This window comes from Fusarium solani, assembly GCF_023522795.1.
Source record: "Fusarium solani strain SB1 chromosome Unknown bctg00000001, whole genome shotgun sequence".
NCBI classification, from domain to species: Eukaryota; Fungi; Ascomycota; class Sordariomycetes; order Hypocreales; family Nectriaceae; genus Fusarium; species Fusarium solani.
The window spans coordinates 3,652,540-3,671,473 of NW_027072156.1; the positions used below are offsets into that span (position 1 = coordinate 3,652,540).

The window sequence follows — 18,934 nt, forward strand, 5'->3', positions numbered from 1 at the left end:
CGGCCAAGCAAGCAAGCATCCCGTGCCTGAGATAGGTCGATTGGCTTGCATGAGAAGAGTGGAGAGGCCGTGATGGGGGCCAGGCGAAGCCACAGTGAATCATCAAGCCACAAAGTGCAAGCCACGAAGAGGCGGCGCCACATCTGACAAGCCACATCCACAGCCATGGCAACTTTCGGTGATTGCCTCACCTTTACCGGCTTTATCCTCGGTTGAGCCAAGGTCAAGATTGGTGTACAGCGGTATTACATGTCAATAACCGTGGCTTCGGTATTGAGTGGATGCCAATGCCGTTCGATTTTTGCAGTACAAAAACCGGAAGTCCTGAAACTGACGTGATCCAGGTCAAGCCGTGGTGCTTAAAAACCCCCGGGCCTCGTCGAATCTTTCCACTTCGGACCGCCTCGAGGAGCATACCTCCAATCGGCTCTGACCGGTCTCCTACTACATAGTCATACTACCCTCCTCCTAGAGGGGTTTTCTAAGAAGAAAGAGGAGAAGGTGACTCCATTGGACGACCCCAATTCTGCTTGTCCATGCATGGAGAGTCCCTGCATTGTCTCCTCGTGTTGGGTTGGTGATGTTGGAGTCCAGCCCAGACTCTTTTCATGATTTCTGATAATGTGACGTGTTCACTTTATCCTAAAGCCAAGCACAATCATAGCTTCTCTTTAAATCAACAATGTCCATCTCAACTGCACAGCACAGCCCAGCTCTTGACCCAAGTTGGCTCTCCACTTACACCGGAGCCGACGTGTAGGATTGCCGATGATGACCTTCCCCTTCACCTTCCCCACAGCCCGAGCGCACTAACCAATCTACCCCGCAAAATCCAGCACCCAAAAGTCGGCTCGGGAGCGGAGCCTATCACGCTGAGAGCTCCAAAACCCTTGACGTGGAGGAGGCATCGTGAGGGCGAATCGCCCTTGTAAAGATTCAAGGGTTGTTGAAGGGGTCCCCAGCACTCCCCCAAGGATCGTGGCAGGTCCGTGTGCCTTCTATTTCCTTCCCTTCACCCAGTCTTCCATCCATCCTGTCGGTACATACCGGTACTTGTTTGTGCTTGTGCTTCTGTTTCTTGCTGGCTGCCATACCACTAGTTCTCACTGGTGACATCTTCAACGTCCCTTCTGTCCAGAAAACGGTGGCTGGATTATCACACCACTAAATATAAACAATGGCCTCACTGTTAATAACCTCTGCTGTGCCTCCGCCATGATGGTAGTGCTTCTCTAAGCTTACAGCACCCTTGTGCGGGGTCCCCACGCGCGAGACCCCTTGACGCTTCGTAGCAAGGATGGGCGTGATAGTCGATAGTTCTTCCGCCTTGGGCAATTCCTTGAGCATGAAACGTCACTGGCTGCGATCGGCTAAGCTGCCCAGCCAAACCCACACACCGCGCGCGCGCCTCCAGGTCTAGTTCACCGGGGAAGTTGGAGAACCGAGCTGCGCCGTATTTGCCGGGCTGAACCGAGACACAGCTACTTATGAAAATGCAGGAGCTATCCATCCATTGTTGTTTTACTGTCAACTGCTCTGTACTTGCTTTGCTCTTTAACCGTCTTGCTCCCTCTCTGCCTTGCTTCATCTTCTCACCAAGTGTAAAAGCCCACGTCTCTTCTTTATTCCTCGAGAGCCCGTAGATAAGCAAGGCAGAGCAGTCCAGAGACGCCTTCACAATGTCTGGCCCTCCCTCGCGCATTCGCTCCATCCTCAACCATCTTCGGCCTCACCCCGCCGCGTCTCCAAGCTTCCACACCCTCTCCCCGACCACCTTTCTCGAGCGCGCCGCCTCGATTGAGCCCGACGCCGAGGCCATCTTCCACATCACCGTCAACGGCGCCGTCCTGCGCCGTTCATATGCTGAGTTTGCCGATCGCGCACGCGGCCTGGCCTACTACCTCCTCAAGCATGGCTACCGTCGAGTCGGCATCCTCGCCCCCAACACGCCTGCCTTTCTCGAGTCCATCTACGGCATCGTCGCTGCTGGCGCTGTGATTGTTCCAGCAAACTACCGCCTGAAGCCTGATGATATTTCTTACATCTTTGACTTCGCCGAGGTGGACTGCATTGTCGTGGATAACGAGTTTGTTGGCCTGCTTGATGCGTACAAGGAGAAGCACCAGAATGTGCCATTCATTGTTGATCTGGTGAGTAATTGTATCCCTGGATCCAATCTATTCTCTAACTTATCCCTACAGGACACCGATGCGACAGAAGGCCAGCTCTGCGGTCCCTTTGACGAGGCCGTTCTCGAGGGTCTGAAGCATGACATTGATCAGGGTAGCCAGGGCTGGGCAGGTCTCCATGCCCAGGCCCGAAGTGAGGACGATATGCTAGCCATTCCCTTCACCTCTGGAACAACTTCGCGTCCCAAGGGTGTTGTCTACACTCACCGTGGTGCCTACCTGGCTACCCTGGCCAACATCATCGAGTCTGGTCTCAACATTGGACGCTGCAAGTATCTCTGGACTCTTCCCATGTAAGTCTGCAATGGCCTATTCAAGTCGCCTGATCTAACTAATGGCGCAGGTTCCATGCCATTGGCTGGACATTCCCTTGGTCAACTGTCGCTGTCCGGGGCACCAATGTCTGTCTCCGAAAGATTGATTACCCGCTCCTCTGGAAGCTCCTGAAGGAGGAGGGCATCACTCATTTCAATGCTGCCCCCACTGTCAACACATTGCTGGTCGCTGCCAAGGAGGCCGAGAGGTTGCCTCAGGAAGTCAAGGTCACTGTGGCCGCCAGCCCTCCCAGTGGTCATCTCTTTGAACAGATGGTAAGTCAAAGCCCCCGTTGAATATGGCAGTCTACTGACATGACATGATAGACCAACCTCAATCTCATCCCCGTTCACGTTTATGGAATGACAGGTTCGTAGCCTACAACAGCCACTCAAATTCATGACTAACAACTCTTTAGAAACCTATGGTCCCATCACCAAGTGCTACACCCTTCCTGAGTGGGATGATCTCCCTCCTCATGAAAAGTATGCCAAGATGGCCCGCCAAGGTCACGGTTTCATCACCAGTCTCCCCATCCGTATTATCAAGCCGGACCAGCCACAGGGCGTCCTCATCGACGTGGCCAAGGATGGCAAGGAGATTGGTGAGATCGTCTTCCTCGGAAACATCTGCGCCAAGGAGTACTACAAGGACCCTGAGGCCACGCGCCAGCTCTTTGCAGGAGGCGTGCTTCACTCGGGCGATCTTGCAGTCTGGCACCCAGACGGTAGCGCTCAGATCCTGGACCGAGCAAAGGACATCATCATTTCAGGAGGCGAGAACATTTCGTCGGTTGCCCTTGAAAGCATGCTGGTGGAGCACCCCGATGTGCTCGAGGCGGGTGTTGTCGCCGTGCCCGACTCTCACTGGGGTGAGCGACCAAAGGCCTATGTCACCGTCAAGGAGGGCAAGGCCGTGACTGGAGATGAGATCATCTCGTGGGCCAAGCACCAGAGTGATATCAGCCGATTCATGGTTCCTCGCGAGGTGGAGGTTGTTAACGAGCTGCCCAAGACCAGCACGGGCAAGATCAAGAAGAATGTCCTCAGGGAGTGGGCTAAGCATGGCAGGGAGCAATCTGGTGGCAAGTCATAGTAAGCAAACGGAGTAGGGTCGTTCTTGGGTATCTTTTCTATCGAATACTTTTGTATATAGCATTTCATGCTTGCTTGGAGCGGCAAATGAGGCGCTTGGATCTCACAACATAAACCTGTTTCTTTTCGCATTCCTCAGTCCACATTCATCTTGAATACAGCTCCCTTTGACCCCTCATCCAATGCATCCAGTACTGCCATATCGTCCTGGTCTAGGTCAAAGTTGAAGACGTCGAGATTCTCGCGGATACGGTCCGGTTGCACGCTCTTTGGTAATGGGACCCAGCCCTTCTGTAACGCATATCGGATAAGAATCTGAGCAGGCGTTTTTTCCTTCTTGGTCGCTATACCCTGGACCGTCGGGTCATCTAGCCGGGTGCCCGTGGCCAGCGGGCTATAGGCCTCGACTATAATGCCATGGGTTTGGCAGTAAGCTACCACATCTCGCTGCTGGCACCAAGGATGAAGCTGTCACACTCTAGTGTCAGAGTAGCTCTCAATTTCGAACAAGTGACTCACCTCGATCTGATTCACGCTAGGGGGCCAGGCTGTCGCATACTCTCTCATCTCCTCCAGATGTCGCACACGAAAGTTACTCACACCAATACTCTTTGCCCTTCCCTCGTTTCGAAGTCTCTCCATGGCATTCCACAGCTTCTCACGGTGTGTACGGGATGGTCCAGGTACATGGATCAGCAGCAAGTCAACATAGCCATCCTCGCCAGCGATGCGATCCACGCTATCTACAACTTCGCGATACACTCCATCCTCATCGTTCGCTTGACTCTTCCTAGCGGTGGGGCTCCCGACCTTTGTCGTCAGAGACACGTCCTTGCGGTCCACGCTAGATTGCTCAACGGCAGCGCGAACGTGCTGCTCGTTGCGGTAGAGAGCGGCCGAGTCGATGTGTCTATACCCTGCGGAGAGGGCTTCGATGACAGCCGCTGTACAGGCTGGGCCACGGATTTTGTAGACGCCGAAGCCGATTCGGGGGATTGAAGTTGTAGAGTTGATGAGGGCGATACGGTCGATGAGTGTGAGTGCTTGTGAGCCCATGGTGTAAGTCTGGTGTTGCTGCCTAGCTGTAACTCAAGTCAAGTTGAGGTGTTGGCTATTGTGTAGCTTGTAAAAGCTGTAAGACAACCGAAAATCAAGCGTGGTTTGCCCCGCTAATTTACTCTTTACTAAGCATGAATTTCCCGTGTTAGAGTCACAGAATGTTAGAAAGGCCGACAATCGAGAGGGAATGACTTACATGCAGTAGAAGCAAAGACATGCAAGACCAAAGTTGAAGGATACATGTTTCTTCACTTCCATTAACCTTTTCTGCATTCCAGGCCCTCTTCAAATCATTTCCCCATGAACGGATACATTGTCTACATGGTAGTTATCTGTAGAACTATATAATGTCAATATCAAGTTGACATTGCAGAAAGATAGGGAGGTTATCTCATGAAGACACCAAAGAGTAGACATCAGGGTCTCTGTTCCAAAACCCTCATCAGCAAAACGCCGTGGGTCTTTCTAACTCTCGATATGGGACAATTTTGGGGTAATTAGCATGTAAACGAAAAGGGTGAGGCTGGCCAGGCTGCTACCATACCCTCCTTGGCCTGCACCTTGGGATTCTCAACATCAGCCCACAACCTCAACCCTGTTGTTTACCAAGTCAACGGTCACGACTATTGGCATAACTGGTGATATTTACACTGACTCGGGATCAAATGTCGTAATTGTTAGTCGCCGGTTGTTGGCGAGTCAAGGTCGAGCTGGGGAATCTTGGCAAGTTAGAGGCCAAATTGCCAAGCATTCGACGATATGAGGCACAAACCATCACACTATGTCGTTTGAAGATGTAGATCACTGTCTACAACTTCCAGGAACAGGCAAAGTTGAGCACTGTCCGGGAACTTGACGTATGACGTGCTGGATAGAACCCTACCTCCGATCCTTCGACCGCACGGTCAGTCGGTTCTGCAAAGTCGTCGGTCGACGTGCTTAAGCGATGGGTGCCGTAGGATTCCAACACTGCTCATCCAACAAATTAGAAGCATCTTCCTTGTTTGTTGAAGGATTAAGGGCTGAACTGTTAGGGTCGCACATGAAGCCGCATGTCACTTAATACACGTGAGGGCGGGAGTAGCACGGATGTCATTATCAAGAAAGTCTCGTGTGTTTCACTTGTTACCAACTCAAGTATTCAATCATTCATTGCTGTCATTCTGAGTTTATATTTGTATGCTTATGTTACTCGATTGGCCCAAACATCAGTTCAAGATTGCCATGACACATAAACCCTGTCCAACAGCAACAGCTGATGTTGTTTCTTGGCAGCCTGTTGGTTGTGACATGATTGAGCTTTTTTTCATAGATGCATTTAGACCTAGCAAGCACGTCATATCCATCCCTGGCATTCTCACGACACAATCGTGCTTCATGGCCCAGGCGTTTGGAAGGTGAAATGCGGTGATACCCAGTGGTTGTGAGCAAGCATTGGCGTTTGTAGATTTCTATAGGGTCTAGCTCAGGCAGATTGCTACCATACCTAATGGATACAGATACGAGCATAACAGCCTTGTCCTAGCAATCAATGTCGCCCGGTATCTCTGGGGGCATTTCTCATAACCAGGATCCTGTGGTGTCATGATGCAACCAAACCTGGCCTGCATCAAGAGTTATCACCGTTATATATCCCATCATGACCAGTCCGTGTAAGCCATCTACCGCCAGCTCTTCAGTGCTTGCATTGAGAAACACTGTTGCTGAGTTCAATCACAATCGGATTGTTGGTTCGATCCAGTAAACTATACCAAATACAACAATCATGTCCAAGTCGGACGGGGAGCCTCCCACAGAGACAATCAATGTTGAGACGGGGAGAGTTCAAGGTGAGTAGACCAACACGAATGTGGTAATTACACAATTAACAGCAAATAGTGAAATGGTATCGTTCAACGCTCTACAATGCCACGATTCTCGGCCTCTGTAGCTTTTCGGCACCTGGTCTATGGGGAGCGATGAACTCTCTTGGAGCCGGAGGAGCCCAGAAGCCATACCTCGTGAACACAGGCAACTCACTCACGTTTTGTCTCATGATCGTCTCGTGCTGGTTCACCAGTAGCATCGTCAAGTACATCGGCATCAAAGGTGCCTTGGTTGTCGGCACAATCGGTTTTGCCCCGTACAGCGCTGGCTTGTACCTCAACGTTCGCTACGGAGTTGAATGGCTCGTCATCTTTGGGGCCGCCTGCTGTGGCATATCAGCCGGCATCTTCTGGGCTGCAGAGGCAGCTATCGGTGTCAGCTACCCAGAGCCCAGAAACCGGGGCCGACTTGTTGCGTATTGGCTTTCATACACGCGACTTGGTCAGATTCTCGGTGGTGCTATTAACCTTGGTCTCAATGCAGACAGGAGAGAAGCAGGCAAGGTTTCTTACAACGTCTATCTCATCTTCATCGTGCTCCAGGCCTTAGGGCCCTTTGCGGCGCTGTTGCTGAACCGCCCCTCGCAGGTCCAGCGACATGATGGCAAACCTGTTGATCTATCCATTTTCGATAATCCCTGGACCGAGTTTAAAGCAACGACACGGACGTTTCTAAAGAAGAAAGAATTACTGTTACTAGTCCTCTGGATCGGACAGGCATTCTACTCGGAAGCAGTCTTCTTTAGCTACATCGCCCTCTACTTTAGTGTGAGGGCTAGGGCACTTGGTTCCTTTCTCTCAGGCATAGTGGCTGTTATCGCAGGTTGGATCCTAGGCATCTGGCTCGACCAGCACCATCTCCCCCTCAAGACACGAGCACGCTGGGCGTTTTGCACCATCATGACCCTCCAGGGAGCCTGGTGGCTCTGGCTGACGGTCAACGCAACAGAATTCCACAACAGACAAACACCACCGACCTACGACTGGAACGACGCAGGTTTTGGACGCGCCTTTGGGGTCTTCATCTTCCTCCTGGCAGGTCTCCAGCTCAACTTTAACTTTCAGTACTTCCTCATCGGGCAGATCTCGACGGGCCCGCAGGACACGATCCGGCTGGCGTCCATCTTCCGGGCGGTCGAGTCGGCGTGGCAGGCCGTGAGCTACGGGCTGGGGTCGGTGCCCATCATGGCGGCCGTCGGCAGCGCGTACATCAACTTTGGGCTGTGGGGTTTGTCGCTGTTTCCGGCGTGGCTTGTGATAAGGAGGATTGGGGAGGTTGACAAGGGAGAGAGTGAGACTGAGCAGGAGCAGGAGGTTGTGACGGTGTCCAAGGTTTAGGCAGCACTCTTCAAAGCGTAGCACATTATCTCTATTGCCGTGAGACCAACACACAAAGAAGATGCAACCGGAACACAAAGAATCCAGGCGATGAACAAAGTGGAACGCATTGGAATCACACACGCGGGACCGTCACTCATGATAGTGGGGCCGCCTTTATTCTAGAAGACCCCACAGGGCGCTGGAGCACCATGGAAATGTCGTCACTGCCTGCTGAAAGCTCCCGCTCCAGGCAGAGCCAGGCCTGGCAGGCTTCAGTAGGTGGGTTCCCGCAGGTGACACGGGCTGGAACTGATCTGACGGGTGGAAGGTGGTGGCACGCATGGAATGGCCCATCACCAAAACCTACCCGTCGTCACCTACTTCAACCTCTCGTCACATTCTCTCCCCAAATTCTTTTCTTCCACCACCAAGCGCAGCTATTACCATATCGTAAATCCTCCAGTCTCAGACCCAATTCCCGAATACTAGCACTCCGACTAGCTCGACGACAAGCTCTAAAACAATCATGAGCACTCTCCGGCCTCTGCGGGGCGGCTGTCAATGCGGCCGAAATCGTTACATCATCGCCGTTCCTCAGGAAGGCATCAGCGAAGCCCAGGTCCTGTTCAATACTGAGCCTGTCCATCGTAAGTTGATCGTCCATTCCACGGAGCGAGATTGCGCACGGCGTGCAGAACAAGGCCAATTGATCCCGGATCAAGAGATCATCGACTAACAGCCCTCCAGAGATCCCTCTTGCAACCCCACTAGCCGCCTACATCCGAGTGCCTCTATCTTGGTACCATAGCACCACCTATGCCTTTTTCCCAGACGAGACGCACACCTTGATCCGACGGGTATACACCCATCCCAGCCAGGAACACTCGAAACGTCACTTCTGCGGCTACTGTGGTACTCCCTTGTCGTACTGGTCCGAAGACCCGCGAAGCGAAGCCGACTACATCAACCTCACGCTTGGTAGCTTGCTGAGAGAGGATCTTCGAGACCTCGAGGACATGGGGTTGATTCCAGAGGAGGGCGAGCAGCAGAGAACCACATCGGAGCAACCGGCCGGGACTGTGGGCAGAAGTACGGCTCTGCGCCAGTCGTATGGAGTCCCATGGTTCGACGGCATGGTCGAGGGAACCCGACTGGGCAGCATGCGGCGTAGCCAAGGCGTCAGACAGTCTCATAACGGCCGTGTCAGGGTTGAGTGGGAGATTGTAGAATTCTCAGGGAGCAGCGATGGGGAAGAAGCGGGAGGGTCGGCGGGCCAGGCCGGACAGACGGGCGAGGGAGAGGATGTCGAGATGGAGCTGTCACACCCCGGGAAGCGGAAGATGAAGGATAGAGACGACTCAGAAGCTACTTCTTAGGGAAGGTGAGATTTGATATTCGGTTGGTTCAAGTGCAGAGAGTGGATGTAATGGCTGGAGTCTGGAGGCTGATGACTGATGAAGCAATGTTTGCTCAGAGGAGATGCATATTAGTGATACTTTCAAACAATCGACAGCGTGTTTAGAGTTCGACAAACACCCTTTCGTCTGCGAAATTGAGGAATGGGCTATGGACAACCAAGGCAGTTCTCGAGAGAAAAAGTATTAGCCGGATATCTCGAGTTGTGCCATGGCTCAGTATCATGATATGCTGCTTGACGGTGGGTCATATCGCAACTACCCGGTACCTGCTCCGGAGATGACCTGTGTTGAGAAAAAACCGCATGCGGTCAACATTAGATACGCATCGTTCCTGTACTTACCCGCAGGTTTGTCTTGATAACACCTTGGTTTGCTCCGGACAACTTTTTGAGTAGGTGGAAACTGGAGGTGACACTCCTCGGCCGTGGGTGTAGTACATAGACTGGGATGCGAGTTGTTGAGACTCACAGACCAATACCGTCATGAGCAATTCAATTATCCGTATAAGCCTGTTTAACCTCATCGTGCGTCGTGCTTCGGTACAGACTTCAATCATGTGAAAAGCGATTGTGAAATTCAGGGCGGGTCTGGTGTTTCGGGCCTGGGAGCCATCGTCGGCCGGGACGCTCGGGGCAATGCAGGCCGGGCCGTTTAGCAAGTGGGGACAAGCGCCGAGAGGCAGAAGCAGAAGCAGAAGCAGAAGCAGAATTGTTTCCAAGAGCTGACGGCCCTGGATCTCCACGACAACAGACAAGCCACGTGCCTAATGCGAAACGCCGTATCTGACGGAGTTTTTCCCAGTTATGCGATTAGTTTCTCCGGCGAGTGAGGCAAAGCAAGCCAGCGCTCGGCCCTATGCGTGTACCCTACTGTAGGTGGGCGAGGGCGTGTATGGATATGCCGAAGTTCTGGCGCTGGCGGGCTGTCGTGGCGCCGGAGAGGCGGGCCGAAGGCTCGAGGAGACCCAGACGAGGAAGAATCGTCTGACGGGTCTGGGTCTAGGAGGTCCTTGTACACGGGAAAAGAGGGGAAGCGGCAGGATGCAGAGGATTGGGACTGGAGTGTCTGCCAAGGATTGGAAATTTGCTGTCTTGTAAAAAGAATCAATTGATGAAAAACGTAGATAGAATATTTAAAAGACGAGGGTTCATGTAAACACAAGCTGGAGCTGGAAAGCCTCATCCAGGTTTGCGGGGAGCGGCAGGGTTTTGACAACGCAGGAGCTCCCTCGGGTCCCACCATCTCAACTCGGGAAGGTACCTGCCTCGGTGCCTTCCAGACCAGGAGTGCATGTCCATCCATGTATGGATATGGGGGCACCAACCACAAACCGCCAACATCCATGACCTTCCCCCCTCTCAAAGCATCTTAATCCCGTCAACTAAACACTGCCCACCCCCACCCCAGCTCTCGTGGCAGATGATCCCGCCAACGGCTAATACGGTCCGACAGGACGTCCATTTGACTTGGGCCTATGCTCCTGTGCTGAATTGCCAAGCTGCAGACGAGGCCATGGACCTAGAACCGACAGCCCATGCTCTCTGCTCTGCGGGCAGCTATTTAACATGACCAGCTCGCCTGCTTCAGCAAACTTGACCTCTTCTTCTTCCTTCCTCCTCTCAGTCACCTTTCCCTCTCTTCAGTCCATCCTCCTCGTCAACCTCAGTTGTGACTGTTGTTGGACTCAGCCGACCTCTGAACTGGCTACGTGGAGTTGACGGCTATATACGACATCACCCAAACCAATATCCTCCACCATATAGCTTGAGCTATTGCCCACCATGTCTCTCCCCGCCGACTTCAAGTGGGGCTTTGCCACCGCTTCGTGAGTTGTTCCGTCCTTCTCGTCTTCTCTAAAGGACCTCAATTGACAATCTTGACAGTTACCAGATTGAGGGCTCCATCGACAAGGATGGCCGTGGTGTTGCCAACTGGGACGTGTTCTGCGCAAAGCCCGGCAAGATTGCTGACGGCAGCTCTGGTGTCACCGCCTGCGACTCTTACAACCGCACCGCTGAGGATATCGCTCTTCTCAAGTCGGTTGGTGCCAAGGCCTACCGTTTCTCCATCTGCTGGTCTCGAATCATCCCTCTTGGTGGCCGAAACGACCCCATTAACCAGGCAGGTATCGATCACTACCGCAAGTTTGTCGACGATCTCCTCGACGCTGGCATTACCCCTTTCATCACCCTCTTCCACTGGGATGTTCCCCACGAGCTTGATGTCCGCTACGGTGGTCTCCTGAACCGCACCGAGTTCCCTCTCGACTACGAACGCTATGCCCGTGTCATGTTTGAGAACATTCCTCGCTGCAAGAACTGGATTACCCACAACGAACCCTGGTGCTCGTCTATCCTCGGCTACAGCACGGGCTCTAACGCCCCCGGCCGTTGCTCTGACCGAACCAAGTCTGATGTTGGCGACTCATCCCGCGAGCCCTGGATCGTCGGCCACAACCTCCTTGTTGCCCATGGCCGCGCCGTCAAGGTTTACCGCGAGGAATTCAAGCCCAAGAACGGTGGTGAGATTGGTATCACTCTCAACGGCGATGCCACTTTCCCTTGGGATCCTAAGGATCCCAGGGATGTCGAGGCTGCTAACCGCAAGATCGAGTTTGCCATCTCCTGGTTCGCCGACCCCATCTACCTGGGTGACTATCCGGCCTCGATGCGCGCCCAGCTCGGCGATCGCCTCCCCACCTTTACCCCTGAAGAGATTGCGCTTGTCAAGGGCTCCAATGACTTTTATGGCATGAACCACTATACTGCCAACTATGTCAAGCACCGAGATGGAGAGGCCCCCGCCGAGGACTTCCTCGGTAACCTGGAGCTTCACTTCTGGAACCACCGCGGCGACTGCATCGGCCCCGAGACCCAGTCGACTTGGCTGCGACCTTGTGCCCCCGGCTTCCGCGACCTGCTTGTCTGGCTCTCCAAGCGTTACGGATTCCCCAGGATGTACGTGACTGAGAACGGTACTAGCATCAAGGGCGAAAACGACATGCCCAGGGAGAAGATTCTCGAGGACGACTTCCGAGCCCAGTACTACGACGACTACGTCAAGGCCATGGCCGATGCCTCGAGACTCGACGGTGTTGACGTCCACGGCTACTTTGCCTGGTCTCTGCTGGACAACTTTGAGTGGGCCGAAGGATACGAGACTCGATTCGGCGTCACCTATGTCGACTATGAGCACGACCAGAAGCGTTATCCCAAGAAGAGCGCCCAGCATCTGGCTCCGCTGTTTGAGGGCCTCATCAGAAAGGAGGACCCAAAAGTAGAGAGCAAGTAAAAGAAAGCCAGGGGCTGAAGTGAAGTTGACTGGGGAATAATGCCACCAATCTCGGCCAGAATATGATTGACGGATGGATGAAATTATTGGATAGTAGTTTAGTTATGCCACTTGAAAGGGGGTATATGGAAGTGACGGATAACTAGGTTTCACTGCCTTGAATTGATACGCTCAAAATCTTTGTCTTGTTCAAGTATTAGTACTTTGCGATATGTGTCGTGGACTAGGTGTCAAGTATCCTGCCTAGTAAGCACGCTACTCCTTTGATACATTCTGGTCTACCGTGCCCTTCGAAGTTTCATGCTGCTGAGTTTGCCCCTCAGTTATCTGCTGTGGTTCAGGAGTATCGCCTCCTATTTCTTCGTCCTCTTCGGTCTTGTCAATTCCACGTCGCATATACCAACGAAATAGGTAAACCACCATCTGAGCCATGAAGACCTGCTCAATCGTATAAAGCAGCACAGGGATTTGGATATAGGCACGCGTGAGGTCATCGGCCCTCGCCCACATGGCGCTCACCAACGGAATTCCCAAGCTTGTCGTCTTGGCCGCTCCGCAGAAGCACACGGCAATGGTCTGCTCTTTCGCCATGCGTGCTGGGAGCAGGGCTCTGGGTAGACGCCTGCCGAGCCAGGATGAGGACGCCCATCCAACGAAACGTTCCGGGGGACGGGCTGCGTAGAAGCATATGACGGTGAAGATGGCGTATAGGGCGACATTGATCAAGACGTTGAAGACGACGTTGCTCGATGAGAGGTCCTTTAGGGCACCTGTACCGAAAGCGCCAGAGAAGGTGGTCCACACGAGCAGAACGAGACACAGCGTCGACACCTTGGCTAACTTGAGGGTCTCTAGGACCTTTACCGTCTTCTCCTCCCACGTCCATCGGATAGCCTGACCCACTGCGAGGGGTAGCACGACACTGAGCCCCAGTTGCTTGGCGACATCGGCGTACATGTGTCCAAGAGTAGCAGGGCTAGCAGGACGCCAGTCGTCAAACGACTCGGGGTGACCCGAGGGGAAGAAGCCGTAGATGAGCAGCGGCGAGAGAAAGGACCCCGCGACGTTGCCGAGCACCACTGAGATGATGGCCGCTGCGTCGTCTCCGCCTGCTGACCGTGTCATTACCACGTTGGATGCGATTGTTGTCGGGAGGCAGGCTGTTGCAAGGAGGCCGATGAGGATTGGTGGCGAAGGCGTCTGGGATTTGAGAGCTCCTGCAGCGATTGAGATGTGAACGATAGCTATTCAATCAGCTCATAGTTCTATACATGATGTGAAGTTGAAGCTTACCAAGTACAATAGCTGGGATGACGGCAAAGCTGATCCCCTGGACGAGAATATGCAACCTCCAGTTCGTCACGTTCTTTCGCAGCTTCCCCGGCGAGAGCTGCAGACCGCTGACGAGAAAGATGAAGGCGACGGCGCCGTAGAGGATGCTATACTCTGAGCGGATGACACCTCCATGTTGAGCGACAGCTGCCAGAAGAAATTGTTTAGCAGATGAACTCGATAAGGAGGCTGAGGAAGAAAACATACATGGGGCATAGTATCCCACGACACAAGCAATCGCGAACCCAATGATAAGGTATTGTGCCAGGATCAAGTTAGCCACCCTCTTGATCCAGTACAGCACACCTCGACTGTCCGCAACCTGGGAAACGGACATGGCTCCTTAGGATTCAATGTATCCATCTTGGATAGTATCAGAAGAAAAAAAAGAGAGAGGAGCTCCCTGTCCGGGGTCGGAGGTTGATCTAGTAGTCGAAGGAATTGTGTCATTCGCCTCTGGCCCGGCTTGGCGGTGGGAGAGGACGGGGCCGCCCGCGTTATTACCGGCATCACGACATTGATAGGGCGGAGTTTCAAATGTCCATGACCCTTGACCTGGCACCCGGGTCGAGGAAAAAGAGTTGTAAACCCTTTGGCTTATCCTCCTCTAAAGATGGTGAATAGAGTATAATAAGAATAGGCAAAGAAGCTTCAAGGATTTGCCTTTATTATCATCTGTCTTTAGCTAATCATTATGCTTGAGAGGAGCAAGGTGATTGACCCGCGTGCTTGGGTTGAATACGCCCTTGGCGTTGTCCATCAGTCAATTTACGGAACGTCAAGCCATTGGTACAGATAGAGACGATAGCAGTGACAGTGGACATGTTCAGTCCAAGAAACAATTCATCGTGAATTACATATTGATACAATTAGATAGGTACTAACGCGCAGGCAGATTAACGAATACTTCTCCCCAGCTTCGCCCGGATCCTTCTCCGAAACGCATCGTAAAACCAGGGAGCCCAACCATCTAAAGTCAAAAGACTAACCATCCACCAAGCCTCGTGTCAAAAAGGAAACGCGGCATCCAACGCCGCCGACAACTTTTCTATCCAGGCATCTGCCTCGAGCAAATCCAAAAAGAAAAAGAAAAAAACTGATCCAGGGAAAAACGCCGTGCCATGGGTGATGATGGTATCTTGAAGATGGGTGAAAAAAAGGGAAATAGGGTGCCGCAAGTCTGAGGGTATAGACAGACAGGCTCTGTGTAGGTATCTCATCAAGAGTGGCCCTGTTCATGAAAGGAGCCTTCTCATTCGTCGTCAAGAGATTAAAGAAGGTATAGTATGTTGAAAGGAAATTGACAAGCTCAAGGTCAATTGGTCCAAGGAACGAAGGAATTGCAAAGTGCGAGACGGCCTGATCAAGCCATGATGGCCGGGATTGGGTCTAGAGGTAGGGCTGTTCTCGAGTCGCCGGGATTGGTGGTACTGGGAGCCGGAGCAATCTCTGGGTCTGGGATTTGGATATCAAGCTGTAACAAGTATCAGTATTTACAATTCCCATATGTAACCATCACAACTTACAGTCATGTAGCCTGTTTGCCGAAGGGGCATGAGCTTGGGCGCCATGGCTCCATCTTCAGACCCCATGGCCTTTTCCATGTCAAGGTTCCATTGCTCAATCCATTTCTCGAGGCCATTCAACCGAGACTTGATTCCAGTCAGGCCTAGGTCGTCCCAGATCCAGCCTGTCACGAGTCCTAGTAGGCTATCCAAGATATTTCTCACTCCGTATGGGTTGAATGCCGGTATCAGTTCACCGTTGAGCTTCTCAATGATCCGACGGAATTCTTGCTCCGAAAGGCCAGCAGGATCCAGGATTTCGGGGTACAGGTTGGAAAAGGTAGGCGCCAAATCGCCCTGGATCAGCCAGTCGCGTCGTATCCGAATAATGCGCGTGTTGACGTACTCGGGCGAGTCGATGGGAACGTGAGGGTTCAGGTGAGGGTAGCAGGGATGTTGAGGTCCCCATTCTCCAGCCGCATCTGGCTCGACCTCTTCACCCATAATGGAAGAATCCGTCGATGAGAGGGCCGATCCGATGCCATCCCCGGCCGAGACATTGGAAATTCGGGGGTCCATTATGTCGGGACCCCGTTCCAGGTCCTTGCCGAAGGACGGCATTGGATCATCATTCTCCGGCATCATTACAGCCTTTCCCTTTCCCTTGTCAAGTTTGACGGGTGCGTCTTCCACGATGTCCCCCTCTACAGGTACTTTGCTGGGTCGGGGTTCGGATTCTCCGGCTGAAGCGACACCACGACGAGATCGCGTCTCGTCGTAGGAAGCGCGAACTGACGATGGAAGGCTCACTCGTTTATCGCTACTTCCCGTCCGATCAACCTGAAGACTAGCACGGGCCGATAGAGAGTGGCGGGTTTGACGCTGCTCGGGGAGCGTGAGGAGGGGATAATCGCTAGGACCGGCTCCTACGGGATCGGGCAGAACGTTGTCGAGAGTAGGATGCTGGAGGGGTACGGATGGAGGCGGTGGTGTTGAAGGGCGGCGTTTGCGAAGAGTGTGAGGTCGAGGGGTCGAGTTTGTGGGATTCCACAGGCGAACGGCAGACAGTCGGCGGGCACGGCGTGTAGAGGGAGCAGTACCCTGTCGTGGGTGAAAAGGCGAATGGCGGAGGGCAGGCTCTTGATGACGGTCGGTGGGTGGTCGTCTGGGAGCGTGCTGTGAATGCAGGGCGGCAGCGGCGGCGTCGGCGGCTAGATTGGCAGAGGCTGGGCCGGTTCCGGGATACGCGGGCTTGGGAGGCTCGAGGCTCGAGAAATGAGGGTTGTTGCCCGGGGCATCTACTACGGTGGCCGGGACGGGCTTGGAGGGAGGCGCTCGGGAGAGTGGAGGATCCGTGGGAAGCAGGATGTCGGCACGGCCGCCGAGACGACCGCGCTGGGAAGGTATGGCGGCGTCCTTCTCACGTGAACGTGAGCGAGGGCGAGGCAGCGGACTTGATGGTGGTGATCGCAGATGGAGATGATCTCGTCGTCGTGATGGTGTTGGTTGTGTCGAAAAGACTCGACGCTAGCTGCCAGCGCACGGAGCTGGCGTTGGTGGTGCCGTGGAGACGCAGGCGCAGATGCAGAGAGTGACGCGGATGGAGGAATGCGATGAGTGTGATTTGTCGTCGCTAAGATTGCCTCGGCTGCGCCAAGAAAGCCTGGCGATGAATCGGGGATGGTGGTGATGGCGGCGGCGGCAGCAGCAGCAGGATCGTCAGCCTCGTAGTCTTCGTGATGGTCGTCGTCTGGGCCGTGGCTGGACTCTTGGAGGCAGCTGCAGGCAAAGGTTTTGCTGGAGTCGTCGATAATCAAAGGAGAGGAAGAAACAAGGAGAAGGCCTCGGCGGGCCAGCCAATCAGAGGTGGGGAAGGAGGCTGGGGGAGAAGTCGACGACCGGGGCAATGATGCGCTGCTGCTGAAGGACGCCCTAGAAGCCAGCATCCTCAGCGAGAGAGACACTCTAATGCGGTGAGTGTGCCTCTGTAGGTGGGTTCGGCTACTGCGAGCCCGCCTTTCATAAAAAAAAATTGGTTGTCGATCTGGGGAAATTGAGTGTAGAAAAAAAAAGAAGGCTTCAAGGGGCGGGATGCCCGGCCTTGAAGAACAAGATGGTTGGGGATGCAATTGGAACGCCAGAATTGTCTCCTTGCAGCATGGGCAAGTCACTGATATCCAGCGTTTTCCATCTAAGAAATGACTGACTGGGGATGAGCTCTTCCCTGGTCTTTTTGGGGATATTGTTTCTTTCTTTTTCTTCTGGTGGTTGACCCTCGGATATTGCATCAAATGTCAACGGCCGGTAATCTGCGCTCGCCCAGGTATTAACTTTGGCGATGATAATAGTCAGCGGTACACGGCAATAGCGATCATACCCTGCCGGTAATAGCTGACTCGAGATTGGTGATGCTGAATTGAGGCCCTCGCGAACCTTCTCTCTTCTCTTCTCTCCAGGAACCAACTGAAGACACGGGGCGAGACCAACACCTTTTAATAAATCGGGCACTAGGCCAAGTCTCATCCCAAAACCCTCGTCATGCGCACAACCCCTCCCTCTCCTTTTTTTACTCCCGTCTCTTTTCCCTCGCAAGTAAATTAACCCAAGCTGCCTACGTATGTATGCGCTGGCTGCGCGCGGTCTGTTCGTTTGCTACCCGACACCATATCTCCATCCATCCACCCAATCTTCAAACCAGGGGCCCCGTCCTCTTGGGTTTGACAGGCGACCGGCTTCCCGACAGGGGGTCGTCGGTCCCATAGATCCTGCGTATCAAGGGATGCTCGGGTGTCTCCAATGACGCCATGGCGGGCTTCATTTCGAGCCGCGTCCCTTTCAGCTTGCTAAGACGGGAGGACGAGGATGATGAGAGTCTATTCTTGATGATTTCAAAGCAACTGCTGGTCAACAACTCCTTGTCGCGGTGAAGGCCTCAAAATCTGTCCTGATATCCCCTGGTTCCTGCGTCGCCCTGCATAAAATGTAATATAATATGCACAGCAGATTATCGATAGGTGGTGGGGGGTTATGGATATGCCCTATGGATGGACGGATGCTTTGACATCCATAGAAAATTCCTCCTGACTCTGCCCCTGTCTGAGTTGGGATGAACTTCTAACCTCTACTCTCTGCGCCGCAAAGAGCCTGTAGCCTCAAGGAGTCTTTCTTCTTGATTTTTTTCTTCTCGCACCTGACACGGCGACGACATGGGATCCTGCCTGTCAACCCCTAAAGACCGTTCGATCATGATGCTCTTGGGGTGGTAGTTGCTACGCTCAGACTCTTGAAGAACGGGGTAGACTGATTCACGACAACCACATCAAGCAACACTCAGACAGCCCCTGACCCAGCGCCGGCCGGATGCTGACGTCACACGATGAAGGCTATCTCTCGGTTGTTTAAGACGTTTGAGGGGGAGATGTCAGGCTCGGAATGCAGAGCATCCGTCGTGATTGTTACATGATGGGATGGACAAGGAGATCTCGAGTGTTCCTGAAATGGAAATCCGGGGGGTTTTTATCGAACCTGATCAGTATAGGTTGCATC

The 18,934-nt window shown here is 53.3% G+C and overlaps 7 protein-coding genes across 7 annotated transcripts; 4 read left to right on the forward strand and 3 right to left on the reverse strand.

Annotated features, from left to right (window-relative positions):
• Window positions 1-1,679: 1,679 nt before the first annotated feature.
• MRS44_003237 (uncharacterized protein) lies at window positions 1,680-3,599 on the forward strand (the record flags this gene model as incomplete). The annotated part of the gene is made up of 5 exons (XM_046275333.2): window positions 1,680-2,150; window positions 2,202-2,482; window positions 2,533-2,779; window positions 2,831-2,873; window positions 2,923-3,599. The coding sequence occupies 5 exons, from the start codon at window positions 1,680-1,682 to the stop codon at window positions 3,597-3,599; spliced, it is 1,719 nt and encodes a 572-aa protein (XP_046137350.1).
• Window positions 3,600-3,733: 134 nt separating this feature from the next.
• Window positions 3,734-4,654, reverse strand: MRS44_003238 (uncharacterized protein; the record flags this gene model as incomplete). The annotated part of the gene is made up of 2 exons (XM_046272563.2): window positions 3,734-4,066; window positions 4,118-4,654. 2 exons carry the CDS (start codon window positions 4,652-4,654, stop codon window positions 3,734-3,736), a joined length of 870 nt encoding a protein of 289 aa, XP_046137351.2.
• A 1,768-nt stretch (window positions 4,655-6,422) lies between these two features.
• On the forward strand, window positions 6,423-7,860 carry MRS44_003239 (uncharacterized protein; the record flags this gene model as incomplete). Its single annotated transcript, XM_046279352.2, has 2 exons — window positions 6,423-6,486; window positions 6,536-7,860. 2 exons carry the CDS (start codon window positions 6,423-6,425, stop codon window positions 7,858-7,860), a joined length of 1,389 nt encoding a protein of 462 aa, XP_046137352.2.
• A 508-nt stretch (window positions 7,861-8,368) lies between these two features.
• On the forward strand, window positions 8,369-9,218 carry MRS44_003240 (uncharacterized protein; the record flags this gene model as incomplete). Its single annotated transcript, XM_046280802.2, has 2 exons — window positions 8,369-8,489; window positions 8,590-9,218. 2 exons carry the CDS (start codon window positions 8,369-8,371, stop codon window positions 9,216-9,218), a joined length of 750 nt encoding a protein of 249 aa, XP_046137353.1.
• Window positions 9,219-11,041: 1,823 nt separating this feature from the next.
• On the forward strand, window positions 11,042-12,551 carry MRS44_003241 (uncharacterized protein; the record flags this gene model as incomplete). The annotated part of the gene is made up of 2 exons (XM_046268385.2): window positions 11,042-11,085; window positions 11,144-12,551. The coding sequence occupies 2 exons, from the start codon at window positions 11,042-11,044 to the stop codon at window positions 12,549-12,551; spliced, it is 1,452 nt and encodes a 483-aa protein (XP_046137354.1).
• A 255-nt stretch (window positions 12,552-12,806) lies between these two features.
• On the reverse strand, window positions 12,807-14,220 carry MRS44_003242 (uncharacterized protein; the record flags this gene model as incomplete). The annotated part of the gene is made up of 3 exons (XM_046268384.2): window positions 12,807-13,795; window positions 13,845-14,030; window positions 14,091-14,220. 3 exons carry the CDS (start codon window positions 14,218-14,220, stop codon window positions 12,807-12,809), a joined length of 1,305 nt encoding a protein of 434 aa, XP_046137355.2.
• A 1,026-nt stretch (window positions 14,221-15,246) lies between these two features.
• On the reverse strand, window positions 15,247-17,334 carry MRS44_003243 (uncharacterized protein; the record flags this gene model as incomplete). The annotated part of the gene is made up of 3 exons (XM_065623137.1): window positions 15,247-15,357; window positions 15,410-16,783; window positions 16,843-17,334. 3 exons carry the CDS (start codon window positions 17,332-17,334, stop codon window positions 15,247-15,249), a joined length of 1,977 nt encoding a protein of 658 aa, XP_065479209.1.
• Window positions 17,335-18,934: the final 1,600 nt, after the last annotated feature.